Genomic DNA, 14736 nt, shown 5'->3' on the forward strand with positions numbered 1-14736 from the left:
CGTGCTCCAATAATGTGTTGTTGGATGATCAAAACAATTCCTGCCTCATCAAACTGCATTACCATGCAGCTACATTTCATGATTAAGTAGCATTACTAAGTAAAATCAAGAAAAGATTATAGGACCTGTCTACAATTTTAAATATGTTTTTGAAAACTTGGCTGTGCTTGAGGCAGTCAGAATGCAAGCAATTAATAAAAACTGAATGAATATGGATGATTGGTATTGATCTGGATGTTTGAGTGTCTCCTTACCGAGCAGGTGATTACACATACATTCTTGGGATTCTGTTTAAGCCAGTTGTGCATATTCTTACAGACAGCAAACAGGTTGTGGAGGCTGGGAGCTTGGCGCGAAGGCCAATTACACTCTGAAACCTGGAAAGGGGTTGACACAAGGTATAAAAGAAGGAGAAAGGATTACAAAAAAGAAGAAAGAAAGAAAGAAAAAGAAAAACAAGGAGAAAATGGGGAGAGAGTAATAAAAAACCAAATGAGGTGGAAAAAGTAAAGAAAACACAAGAAAAGAATTAAACGTTTAAATAAAGAAGGGAGAGGAATGGGAGATGGTGGTTAGTAACAGCTCTACAGCACATAGCAACACAACTCATCAGCTGCCATGATGAGTCATTTGATGCACATATAGAAAGTTCCTCGAGCAGACGGGGCCTATTTTGGCCATATGAACTTCTCAACTGGACTTCTCAGCTTTTTTGGATTTATCTACCAGAGGGTAGCAGTCTTTTATTAATATGCATCTATTTGTCATTTCACTTAAATCTATAGCCAGCTGTGCAAAAGTACAGAATGTCATGAGCTAAAGTCCTTTTGTTGAAGATAATAAATCCACAAAGCATTTTGAATTTTTTTTTTTTTTTTTAGTTAATTGATTACCAGACTGGAATATTTAGATTAGTTACTCATAAATCATAAATATAAATTTTGTTTATTTTGATATAGTTCTGGGTACAAGCTATTATTGTGATGGTGACATGATTAAAACAGTTTTTTTTCTCCAGAAGTCCCCAACTCTATGTCTGATCATTGTTTGTTCACAAAAAACTGAAATGAAAGATGACTTTGTGAATCAATTATTTTGCAGGCCTTGATAATAAAATCATACATCTCTAAAGCATGAAAAGTGATGGGATTGTTCCTGTAAGTAGGGAAACCAGTTACTGTAGTGGAACAGAGTGGCTCTGTGTTTGCTTTCTGGCATTATGGTTGTCTTTCTATAGGTTGAACCAAAAACTACAATTACAATGTTTTATCTAGACAGCCAGCAATCTAAGTATCTTTTGAGAAGTCAAAAATGTAATAATTCAAAAAGTATAATTTCATGGTTTATCTAAATGTTTCTGAAGAGAGAACAGAAATTAATTGTTAAATACACCTTTCGGAGGCCTGAAATGGCTTTTATTGTGGAAACTAAAAGGCTATATTAGATCATCTACTGGTCATTTTGACATTAAAATGACAGTGATTGCTATATTGACAGTTCTCCTTTAATATAAGCTCGTAGCGTTTGTTTTCATAGGATTTTCTTCTATGGCAGTACACTTTCTATGTATGTACTAACATCTTTTTCAGAACATTCTGAGCTCAAAATCTTTACAATTTTCAGTAAGCTGCTGATGTTACCATTGTTGCTACTTTTCAGACAACCAAATATCAGGGCAAAACTTTCACACAAGTAAATAGCAGGGAAGCTGTTCTAGCTGTCCATCTCGAGCTGAACTTGTGTGATCTGTCAAGCAAAAATGCTTACAAGCACATGAAAGCCCATTTGTAGAAGCACATTTCTAGGACACTGATGTCACAGGCGTGTGCTGTGAACAACACTTGCAAGAGCTTTTTGACAAGGTGTTGAAATGAAGTGGTAAACAGTGCTATGCCTTTGTAACAGGAACTGGGAACACTGAGGTTTGTGAAGAACAGACTAACTAATCAGTACCAGGAGCACCAAGAGTCTTAAAGCAAATGTGTACCTACATGAAAAGCCTCGTGACCACTGAAAATAACACAGTAATTAACCAAGCTGCAGAAACCTGCACAATATTTCAAATGTATTATTAAAAAAAAGATTTCCACAAGCAACACTTTACCACTGCTGATAAAGCACCACTTTCAGATAAGGTGGGATTGACACTAGGCTCTTTCACACTTATACATTTGCAGAAATAAAAAATGCTAATATTTTATGGCATCTAGACTAACAGAGAAAAACATGTAAAGTTGGCTAATAATTTCCGGTGGATTTGCCACTGATTGACCTGTTTAATTGTAAACATACAAAAATTACCTGATGTATACTAAAAGGGGACATAAATTTTTATAACTTTTTTCTGTGAATTGAGAGCATATATTTGCATGACTGAAATCAGTACAAACTCAAATATTTAGAATAAAAATGCAACTCATTTTATCTATGGACCCCAAAATCTAAAAATGTGACTTTCAAAAGCTTGCTCAGATTTAAAGTCTGTCCTCGTGGTCTCCACCAAGATTCAACTTTAAATAATGCTGGCTTTGTTGTAACTAGTAAATGAGAAGTTGAAAAACATTGCCAGTCAGAAGTTAGCAATTCCTATTTCTCTTTTGTTTTTAAATGCAACATTGGTACAGTACTGGTATATGCCACAACAAAACCAAACACTGCAGAAATATCGGCCATATAAACAACAGTTCTTTAAGTTACCTGCTAAAAACATAAATAAAAAACATGGAAATGAGTGACAGTAAAGTCCAGAATTTATAGTTATATGAAAGAGGAATTAAAACTTGGCTTCTCAGAAGGGTTTATAAACAACAAAAAGCCTTTTTGTTCAGTGTTGATGCATAAACCACAACAAAACTATTTCTGAAAGAGCATTCATCAGACAGCTGTACGTGGTAAAACTGCAGAGGAGGGAAGTTAAAGTTATTATTTCATGGCATAACATGCGCTACAATGATTTTTAAGTACAATAGGGCTCAAATGAGGCAGACCCTGATTTAGTGACAGACAGATAGTAGTTGAGTGGGTAGCTCCACACCCCTAAAATAATCCACTGAATAGTGGTGAAAATCGCTGCTACAGTGTCTTTGTGTTATTTTTACAAAATCATGTCACAGACATTACAACAAGATCTCAAGAAACTATGTCAGCTCATGAAAAAGGCCATAAAATGCCTTATTTAATGACAGAATTGGGGCCATCAGTGACAGACCAGATTATGAAAATTTTATAGAATCATCACTATGTGTTCCTCTCTTCTATATTCTATTAAAACATCTAACACCAGTCCCCATTTAAAACGGCATCTAACCAAAACTAGCTAGAAAACTTCAAGTAAACATTTATATATTGCATAAAGGGAGTTAAAACTGTGCAACAACCAACTACTAACTACTAACAAAAATTGGCCCATCAGTTGCTTCAGGAGATGTAATCCCGCTCACCCTGTTTGAGAATTTGGCGCCACGGTAGTTACGCTGTGAGAGGTTGAAGACAGTGTAGTGGTCCGCATGGCGACTGTCAAGGAAGGAGCGGATGTCTTCAACATGGTTCTGATAGCCAATCTGCACTGATTCCGCTGGGTAGGTCATCACTAGTAAAAAAAAAAAAATAAGAAGAATAAAGAAAAATAAATCTCCTGCTTGTTTACAGGATTTTTTTTAACAGCCACAGACTTTTACATGTGTTTGTGAATTTAATACAATGACAACATAGTTTAGTACTCATAATTTATGAAAAGGTAAACTAAAAACTGAAATATGAGCAGTTTTTAGTTTGGTTATCAGAGGTGGCATGATGTAGGCCCTCAGGTGACAATTTGTCCTGCTGAGTGTGTCCTCTAAAAGTCAAGCTACTGTTCTGCACTCAAGATTATGTAATGCTGTAAGCGATTCAGCAGTAAGTGAGCAGGTCAGCCAAAGGTGCAGGTGTCTGTTTATCTGTGATTGTTGGAACTGTGCATGTGGAAACAATCTCTGAATCATACATGACCCCCCCCACACAAAATATATTCAAAGCCTTAACAGCGTTTCAGTGTGTGATTCGAACACACGTAGATGTAATATTTTTGTGCAATGTTCAGCACATACATGCTCAAAAGTCTATTATCTGCAATAAAATGTTTTTACCTATGATTCTTGATGTAATATAAGCAATGTCCAGCTCCCCTTTGGTGTACCTGTAAAAAAAAAGAGACTTTTAACAGTATTTTTTTACAGTTTATTTTCCCATTCTGTTTAAGCAGAGGGTCAAATGACTGTAAGAAGACAAAAAATTAAAAATAACTGGCATCAACATTTGTAAAAAGTGCACTTTACTTTAGATAAGACTTAGATAAGACATGTCCATAGTGCTTTTGCTCTCCAAAAGGTCTGATGCTGCACTTGAAAAACATTAAACAATCAAAAAAGACAATCGTGCCTGAGCATCCAAATGGTTGATCCACCCCACTGCCTCTTGCTGTTGGTGCATCAGACAGCATGGCATGCATATCTAAGTCATTATACTCAACAGGCTTTGGAGTGGAAGCTTCTGCATGTCAGGCTGGGTGGAAGTTCGTTTTTCAGGCTCATTGCCCTCTGCTGTACTGCCCAGGATCAAAGGGATGCCATATGTGAATTCTTCAAATGAGCAACATTGCCTTTCATTGCCAAAATTAGCCATTCCATATGTTTTAGTTTTTTTGTTTGTTTCTTATTTTTTTGTTTTGTTTTTTTTTGTTGTTTTTGTTTTTTTTAACGGGCGCAGCTGCCCTGCACACATACACACAAGTACAACACTACAGCTGCATTGTATGAAAAATGATGGAGTGCAGCGTGAAGTTAAATTGGAATTTAAGAACTGACAGCAACAAAAAAAAGGACATATTTGTAGGTTAATGTGTTTCCAACTGAGCTGACTCGTTGCATACTGTGAAAATCCTGCAAGGAAGGCTGATCTGGGTGTTTCAGTGTGGTCATGGATCAGTGCCATATGGCTTCAAAGCTATCCTAGTCCTGGTTATGTAATGCTCTGCTCCTCATCTAGTCTGCTTAGGACTGAGAGACACCTAAATGTGTCTTAGGATTTCTGTAAAACTTGAATCCAAATCATGCAATCCTATTTTTAATCCAATTCTGTGTTGATACTAGATTGAAAAAAGGAATGAAAAAAGGAATATGAAAGATGATGTATAAAACTTAAATAAAAGAGTTCAGTTCATACTTTAACACTCAGTATAATCTTGTCTTAAATTAAGATGAGACAGTGCAACACACACTTTCCATTATTTTGCAGAAATGAAGAATATTTGAATGTGTTCAACAACATATTTTCCATAGTGTCTGAACATAATGCAACCTGGATAGTCAGCTATAAAAGAAATGTGCAGTTTCACCTGTCCTGAAATAAACTGTTGATCATTAGAGGACTAAAGCAGGTCAGGTGTCAGGTTTAAATGGTCATGGCCAGTAGCCATGGAGTATGCAAATGAGCAGTGTCATTGACCTCTGGTAGTAGCGTTAGAGCTAATTAGAATCCAGAGTTAGAGGTGATGAAAAGATGGAAATTAGAGTGGGGAAGAAGGGCAAAGCGCACAGGTGTGAAACTAAATTGGTCAGTGAATATTGGTCTTTAGATTCTCCCTGGGAGTGAGTGTCAGTGTGACTGTTTCTGTCTCTCTATGTTGGTCTGTGTTGGATTGGCAGCCTGTCAATCCTTTACCCCACATCTCACCTGATACCAGCTAAGATAGGCTCCAGTCTCCCCACATCACTGAACTGAATTAAGTGTGTATAGAAAATGAATGAATTAATGATTGTTGGCCTTTCTGTTTAACTAAAAAGCTCCCAGTTATGTTCTTGATATTCTAATTCATAACTTATTATTCACTATACAAATAAACAAAAAAATAACAGCACAAATAAACCTTAAACTTCTACTTTTCAACAACACCACAACTATTTTGATGACTATAAAGTGCATGATATGCTTTTTGTGCTATATTTACTGATTCATAAAATAATTAACTTTGATTATGGCATAAAATCTACTAGAAGTCTGATTTTAGTAGGTTGTTTGGGATTATCTGAAGACTATTTTCTTCTTTTACAAACATTTATAAACCATTAGACTCATTTCATCCCCACGGAAACTGCATGTTTCCTTATGTAGAAACATGCAACATTTCTATTTTACAACTTGTATTTTTTTAACTACTCCTTGTATAAAGAGTGTAAAGTAAGGGGGGCAATACAAGGGCTTTAGGGGTTAATTTTGAGTCACCACTGGTTAATGTGATTGAAGACAGTGCACTTAACACTTTTCAAGTACATATTTTCAAGTAAATATTCTTTGCCAAGGCCTGTAGGTTTGTCATCAGTGTGTTTGTGTGTATGATACATGCATGTGTAGAACTAAGAGTGCTCTTTAAAGGTTTTGTGTGAATGAGAATTTCACTGTAAAGCACTTAAAAGCACCAAGCAAAGGTTAAAAAGCATATGCGATGAACCAATTACATGTAAATAGGTCTTGCTATGTGAGACAATAATGACAGAAACAACTCAGTGCTGTGCAGGACAGCTGATGTTATTAGTGCTTCTGAAACACATACCCGTACATCAAATTAACATGAAGTCTAGTTTTCTGCTGTCTCTCTCAGTCCTTCATGTTGCACATTAAAAATTCTATTTTTAACTGTGCAACTTAATGCTGTTGTTTCAATAAAATCCCAAAGGTCAACCTTACAGCTGTGTGTTCACATGCATGATGAAGATAACACACCACCACAGAGCTTTGTTTATGTTTATGTTCTAGAAAATAAACATTGTAGGGTGAAAGCAGCTTTAGACTAAATTCCATGAACAGAGTGGTGCTCTAACATGGTCTCAAGTGACTTCACACACCCATGCAAAAGGGTGTAAGTGGGTTAGATCTCGATGGATATTAGATTTGGGCTGTCTGCATTCATGCGCTTCTCCAAAAATTCTGTTTTTCTGTTTGAGAAGGATTCTCTTATTGCTTGTCTACCTAATTATTGAAAGGTTCATTAAAAAAAAAAGAGCATTTAATGTTTGCAGCTGGACTTTTTGACTTCAGATCTCATTTTAGCTTCCATCACTGTCTAGTCAACCAAGACCACCCAACAGTGGTTGTGGTTAATACTGATTTAATTATTAAAATTCTTTTGATTTTTTTTCAACCTGAATTATGACTATGATATTTTTCCTTTTTAAACAAGATGCACTGATGGTTTCTGATCTGATATTTTGGCTCCAGAAAACTGACGGTGAAAGAAATGCTTATCAAACTGGCTGTTAATGAAACTAGGACAAATATAGAAAAAATAAACGAGGAAGGATAAAAAATGGTGATAAAGTGACCAAGTAAAACAAAAGAGAGATGAATGCATGTCTGGGGAGGTCTGGGTTCAGCTCAAGGACAGTGCATCTTATACAAAACCACGTCAGCCATCCTGGCTCCACCACAGTTGTGTTTCTCCCAGACAGAAACACACACTACTCTGAATACTTTTGACACATTCTGTGTTTTTGTGTGCTCTCCAGCCAATAAACAGCAGAGAATTGTGTCTGAAGAGTGTACAAATACTGTGAAGACTTCTTGCAACTTTAAAACAATTAAATAATACTAAATATAAGGTTTGTAATATTCTGCTCATTTAAAGAGGCTACAATTTGACTTGGAGCTATTCTCCTGGACAGTAAGTAACAGTGTGCACATTGCAAGTTACTTAGACATGTTTCACAAAATGGTGATGTTGTTTTGTTTTGCTCTTTGTGTTTGCACTTCACACATTCATTCGCATATGAGGCGAGTGGGGGGTGGGGGAAGAAGTAGAGGGAGGTGTGGCTCATTACACACTTTTGTCTATAGGAAGTGCACAACAGCAAACTTTGTGGTGAAACAATTTCACTTTTTGCCTCTTTGAAAATGGAAACATGGACATACTTTTTAAGACTGTGAGTGGGACACTTTGGTAAGAGGCCAGTAACCACATACTTGTCATTGGGACTGCCCCATCAGTGTTTTTTGTCTTCCTATGTCTGCAGAAAGATATTAATGCATTTTTAAAACATCTTAAATACTTTCTTTTATGCTAGCTTTGCCCATCTAACATTCTTTCTTTATGGTTATTTCAGCTGGTTCTTATATGCAGTAGCTTTGCTTCCGCTGCCCCATTACCCAAACCACTCATTCACAAATGCCTATACAGTTTCCACTGCACACAAGGCTCTCATGAAATGAATCCTTCTGTATCAGTAGTGCACTGGCCATTTGGCACAATGGACTTCCATGAATAATTCAGCCAGAAGAGGAGCAAAACAGCAAAGAGAGAGGGGGTGGGGGGAGTGGAGGTGGAGCTGAAATGTAAACAGGAGGGAACGACAGGACAAGAGGGGCAGAGGAAGGGAGACACAAGGGAAGAATAATCATGATTAAAACTTGCTGAGTCAAGAGTGAGAGGAACTGTGTGTGTTTCTGACTACACAGAGGCCCCTTTGTGCTGCCCTGTTCAAACGCCTGTGTACAAACACACTGGGACGACCGAGCTGTGCCAGACTCTGCAACTTCCTCTCTCCATCCACACTGAGCGGCTTCACTTTTAAAGTTGCTGGAAAAATCTTGTTGTAAGCACTGGCCAAAAGAACATTAAACACACGATGAGTTTGGTGGCATTTCTGACAGCCGTTTAAAAATTTTTTGCCATAGTTACAGTGTATCTAGAATGAGCAGCAACCAGGTCTGCACAGTCTACAAACAAAAGTTTTACAACCTAACTTTATATTACATTATGTAAAATGCACCTGATGTCACTCTGTGTGAAATGAGATATTTCAGTTGTAATGATATCCTGCTAGTCTATGCTTTTAAAGAAAATTATGAAGAAGACACAAAAGAAGTTGGGAAAGGAAAAGTGGATTTTTAGCACTTTGCTACTTTACCAGTGTACTCTCCATTTTGTTAAGCTGTAATCTGATGGGTGGTATATGGTTTTGTATTTGCACATGCAGTAACGTCATACTGACGTTGCTTGGGAAAAAGTGCTGAGTAAAAATTGCGTCTTTTGGAAAGGAGGAAACACTTCTTTTTAAAAAATTCTGATACTCAAACATCTTAATTAGCAACTGAACAGTGGGCATATTGTGCATACCTGTGCATACCTGCAATACACCTTTTCCCAAACAAAAGCGGTATAATCAACAGGCTGGGTGCTCAATATTTATCTTGTCTTTTTTATTTGTAATGGTAAAACATAAAAAAATATGTTTCCCACACTAATTGCACCCCTTAACTGTCCAATCATACCATCTGTGTAATGTCAGATCCTCATTTTAATGTATGTGCTCATCTCTCTCATGCAAACCTGTTAAAGTGATGTAAGTTAGCTAGAACAGCAAGTAGCAGAGCAATGACCTGCTTTCTTTTGTTACTATCGGTTTCTCACTTGTGCCAACTGATAGGAAGCAAAACCCAAGGTTTTTTTGATCACTTCGAAATTGACAAAATCTTTGGTGGAAAGTTATTTTTTAATATAACATCTACTGAAAGGCAAAAACAACAAAAAATAAACCTCACAAAAGTCTGTCAGCTATTTTCTTAGATTTAAATCAGACTAATAAATCAATAAGTATTCATTTTGGGATCTTGCCTATTTTTTTAATTACTGGAGAAGATGGGAATCACTCCAGCTTAGACATTTGAATCCAATCTTATTAATTACTTTTTTCCTTAGGAAGACTTTCAAGTTAAGACAGTTACTGACAGTTTGGAATAACTGGGCAATTTGTGCCATGATGGGGCTTCATGGTAGTAACAGTGTTTTTGGTTCTGGCAGTTTTGCGGTTTAGTGAAAATGATGGTTTGTGGTTGTTGTGTTGTGTGTTATGACTGCTTGTAAAGGAGAGTAACTACCAAGAAACTGCAGACATTACACCTTACATATACTGTAAGGATTATATGATAAATATTGTCAAAGCAAAAAGCTGCATTGTAATTGTTTCTCTTAAATAATTTATGGAAATACCGGATATTGTCTGGCAATGTAAAGAATGCTGAACACCATTAACATAAACAGGGCTTTGTAAAGAATCTCCATTTAAACCAGTCAAACTACAGGATCATGCAGAGTAAATGTGATGATCACTTACGTAGCTACTTGATGCATGACCTTGGTGGAAGTATCTTTCAGGGTGTCTTTCAAGTTGTCTTTAAAGTTGCTGAAGAACTTCCCGGCTCCTCCCTTCACCATGTCCAACAGTCCTCCTCCATAGTTGGCATCCATATCTGGAAACACAAAGATTTAGCCAAGAAGAATCTGTGGATGCTGGAATTTAGAGGTTTCATTTTAACTTCAGTACTGATGAGTCACTGTAAACATGTATAGGTGTAAACTAACTGTGGACAAGGACACAAGAAACAAGACGCATAAAAAAATACTACAGCATTTGGAGCTGTGTGTATATAGTGTGTATGTGTACACTCTGAAGAGTAAGCAAATGTTGGAAGAGACCCAAGTGTTGTCTGAATCAGCATGCCTCTGGTGATCTGAGAATTTCTTTCCCCCCTCTTCTGTCTTTTTCATTGTCACACATGGCAACCACAGCATCGTCACTTGATATGTAACTTGTCGTGCTGACAAGTCAACTGGCATTATGCACAATGTAGCAGAAAAACACCCTCAGTGGGGTATTTTGCAAGCGTCGCTTCTAAGCACCAACCTTTATCAAATACCATTTGTGTTCTTATGGACAGGTAGCCATCCAGAGACCAACCTGCAGTCAGTTGGTGCCCTGGTTGATCATCTTACAAGAGTGAATTTAAACTCTGAAGCAGCAGTTCTTTAGGCTGGAGTCCCACCCCTCAATCAATCAATCAGCAGTTTGGGGCTAGGTTTGGACCATGCAGTAAATATCTAATATGAAATGAGCACATCTCTACCATCTTAATGTCTATTTGAATACTTTTAAGATCATAATATAAGGAACACTGGTAAGATTTGTTAAGATGTTATTGGTGAAGAATAAATGTAGATGGCATATAACACAACTAAAAGAAACTTTCAGGCTGGCTTAAATAAAATGAAAAAGAAAATATTTTCAGGATGAAAATGAATATGGCTGTGGAATGATGCAGCTGTAGGTCTTATCACCTATCAACTCACAGTCTAATGTGTGTACATTATTTCTGCGAAGACCAGCGCTAATAAAGTGAAGCAAAACAAAATTAAAGAGACTTCAGGTCAGATGGTTCCGGTGAGGTGTCCAAAATGGCCAATTTGGCACAGTTTGGCCATCTCTTCTCAACCTCCTCCAATTGTCTCTTGTCACTCTCTTGTTGAACTTATATAATCCACAGAAAACTTATATGCAATTTAATCCATGGAAACTAGTGCTAAATAAGGATTTAATGTCTTGTACCAAAATGTGTGAAAATGAGAGAAAATGACTACATTTAGTGTTTGTAATGAAACAGTAACTTAATTTTGTATTAACTAAGCTTTTCTCTCTACTTATGGTAAGCCAAGCTCACTAGATGCAAGCTGTAAGGTCATATTTAGGCTGTTAAAAAGAGAAAGATCTGTATTATTCTTTTTTGGTCATCACCAGGAATTCAAGCAGGTATTTCTAAAGCTAACAACATTTCTCTAGAAGCATGTGCTCATTCAAAGGGTCCACAAAGATGAAATAAATGATCTAATGTTGTGAGTATTTCATGTACTGCTGTGAGACCATAGGTTGACCATAAATGTCCTGCCTATACTCAGATATACAAGCTGAAACTCCCCCTGTGCTTTCTTCAAGCAGGGCTGTAATTTCACCAGTAAGTTCTGGCCTATTTTAAGCTTCCAACTGTGCATCTCCCACTCAGTGAGTATAATAGGATCCTGCTCAACCTTGAAATCAAAAGCTAAGTAAATCCAACCTGGATGTGCCAATCATACTTGATACCTGCACAGGTAGAGAGGTACCAGTGATGCTAAGGGAACAAACCTGCATTGAAGAAAGCCTCACAGCAGAGAGAGCTGTTCCACAAAAACAAAACAAGGCCTATAGCTCATTCCTCTTCGCTCACTCAGCCACCTCTTATTGTTTTCATCAAGGCAACCAAACAGACAGGAGAGGAGAGAGATGGCTGAGGAAAGGAAAAGGAAAGGATGCCTCTAGTTACATCCAAAGGGATCAATAGGGTGTCTGTATATGTCGAAATCCTCCTACAGCCTCCGACCTTTCTCCTTCAATACCCAGCTTGGTGTGAATGGCATGTGATTGCTGCATAAACACACAATAAACCCTGACAGGCAAACACAGTGCACGGCATTCAGTTTGAGGGCTGTGACTCTGCAGGGCCTTGTTTTGTCCTGGACTTGAATGACTGGTGCCAACCAAACTCTAATCTGCTTAGTTATAGATGCTGGTGATGAAACAAGGAGCCTATGATTAATAATCTACTACACAGCTTAACTGGAGGTATATTCCAGTCCTTTGAATAATGAGCAAGCTATATATTATTATAGCAATAAAGGATTTGAAGTGTTACAACCTCTTCACATTTTACCTGTTTTGAATGCTTGGTTCTGAATTAAATAATATTATAAGGGGTTTTTTGCATGTAGATTCTCCAATTTAAAGAGTTTTGAAGCAAGTCTCTGTAGCATAATTAATTTTGTACTGCCATATATACTTTATATATATATATATATATATATATATATACACAGTATGACATGACAAATCATGTTACATTATCATGTAACTTTATATATATATAATTTATTGGTGTTTTATATAGTTGTGTTACTTTATATTAGTGTGCGTAATACTACTATATGAAAACATATAGTAGTGTGTGTTATATATATAAGGATTAGGATAAGGATTAGTGTATGAACTTTTTTCTCTTTTGTACTATTATTTGTTTTTATGTGGACTTGTACATATTAAAAATGACAATAAAATCTTGAATCCTGACTTTATTTTACTGTTAAATATAACTGATCCGATACATTTACACTGGCAGAGATTAGGAAAAAATGAGTATTTAAACAGATGTAACACTGAAGTCAGACAATGTGAAGTCTGTCACAGCACCCAAAGGCTTTACTGTTTATGTCTGGGTGCCACCATAGAACATCTCCAGATGTCCTGAGTACGCTCCCTGAGAGGTTTAGTGCTATTTTGTCAGGCTTAATGATGTGGACTCACACCATATTACCTCACAAGAGTAATTCTGAGAGATCGGAGAGCTTTGTCTGCTTAAAAATTAGATTTATGAAGCTAATGCTGTGGTCCCAACCTTTTTGACTGTTGCCTTGTTCAAAGTAAGTCATACCTGCTTCTAATCCCTGTAAATAGAATATGTTAAAATGCTGTGAAAGTAATCAGATGTAATCATAGAAAAACAACTTTCTCTCTAAACATTGTAGGTTGATTAGTTTTTATCACCATTAGAGGCCTAAAGAGGCAACACTCCATGATAAAAGATTTGGGGGAAGCCAGAAAAATAACCTTCTGATGTGTTTCTCTTGTTGTTTCCCCGACCAAAAGTCAATTACAACTGCAGTATTTGGAAAGTATACTTTTATCTTTTCCTGTTTTATTTCCCTGCATGTTTACTTGAATCTGCCTCTTGCATCTGTGTTAGTCTGCTAGCTGGTACTTGTGCTGCTGTGTCCAGATGGGTGTGGGAATGTGCAGACTGCTGGGCCAGATACAGTGACAAATCTTGCTAATGCAGACTCCAGGGGAGGCTCTGATACCAGATCTATCAAGTAAAACAGCAGCAGAGGGCTCAGCAACCAAAAAATAAGACAAAAGTGGAAATAGACAGCACAAAGAGCTCTTGGCTCTGTCAGTGAGATAAAATGGTTTGTTTAAAAGTGCCCCCCTCTTTCATGCCAACCTTTAGCCTTCAATATCCGGCTCTGTGTAAATGGGGCAGTTGGACTCAAAACACACACACAGAGAGAGGGTCACAAACTCACATCAAAAAGACCGACAGTAAGAGAGTGGGTAATGCCGCCAGTCCAGACAGACATCTGACACAACCCATCGCCCCCCACCCCCAATCCCCTCTCCCCACTGACCCTCCCACACCTCTTTTGTTTCACACAAATGTTCCCTGGAAGCTGGCTGGCTCCATAAACCTCTGCAGTGAGGTGAACATAGGGCAAAACCAGACTCTACTAACAAGCTTCTCTGGCCTTAAATATTTTTTACTCATCATAGTTATTTTTGTCTATAATCAAAACTTCACTTAAGTCACTTAAGTTAGTGCTGTTTACTTTTATTCCTTTGTTTCTCAGTAAAGAATCACAAAAAGTAACATAATCATTGATGATAAGTTGGTTGTTTATCATCAAAATGAGAAAAACAAATCAAAATCAATTTACCTGATTAATAGTATACAACTGGATGAGAACACACACCTTTCTCATCAAATATTATATCATAGTTTTAAGTGTGATTAACTGGATGACAAGACATTATTCATAATAACTTGATTATCATGATTATGTTGATTAATTTTAGCTTCTGCTGCTTGAAATTGATACAGGATTCATTCAGACACTGACATTAAAGATCTATTGTAGTGAGCACATGAACATGATTTGAAGAGCCAAGAAATGTGGTTTTAAAACTTGATATCCCTCAATATTGTCTGTAAAAACTTAATATCTTTTCCATCTTTTATATGATCAAACACCAGAATATCTGATATATAATGTGAAGCTCAATCGAATAG

At 37.0% G+C, this 14736-nt stretch overlaps 1 protein-coding gene across 3 annotated transcripts in view; it reads right to left on the bottom strand.

The window, feature by feature from the left end:
• Positions 1 to 14736, bottom strand: part of dnajc6 (DnaJ (Hsp40) homolog, subfamily C, member 6) — a 35807-nt gene that overhangs the window by 16157 nt on the left and 4914 nt on the right. For all 3 annotated transcript variants that reach the window (XM_042005730.1, XM_042005729.1, XM_042005728.1), the window contains 4 exons: positions 10143 to 10278; positions 4125 to 4174; positions 3441 to 3589; positions 255 to 377 (listed from right to left, as the gene is read on the bottom strand). In XM_042005730.1, coding sequence (XP_041861664.1) covers positions 255 to 377; positions 3441 to 3589; positions 4125 to 4174; positions 10143 to 10278 — 458 coding nt within the window. The remainder of the gene's footprint in view (positions 1 to 254; positions 378 to 3440; positions 3590 to 4124; positions 4175 to 10142; positions 10279 to 14736) is intronic.

This window comes from Melanotaenia boesemani, chromosome 14, assembly GCF_017639745.1.
Source record: "Melanotaenia boesemani isolate fMelBoe1 chromosome 14, fMelBoe1.pri, whole genome shotgun sequence".
NCBI classification, from domain to species: Eukaryota; Metazoa; Chordata; class Actinopteri; order Atheriniformes; family Melanotaeniidae; genus Melanotaenia; species Melanotaenia boesemani.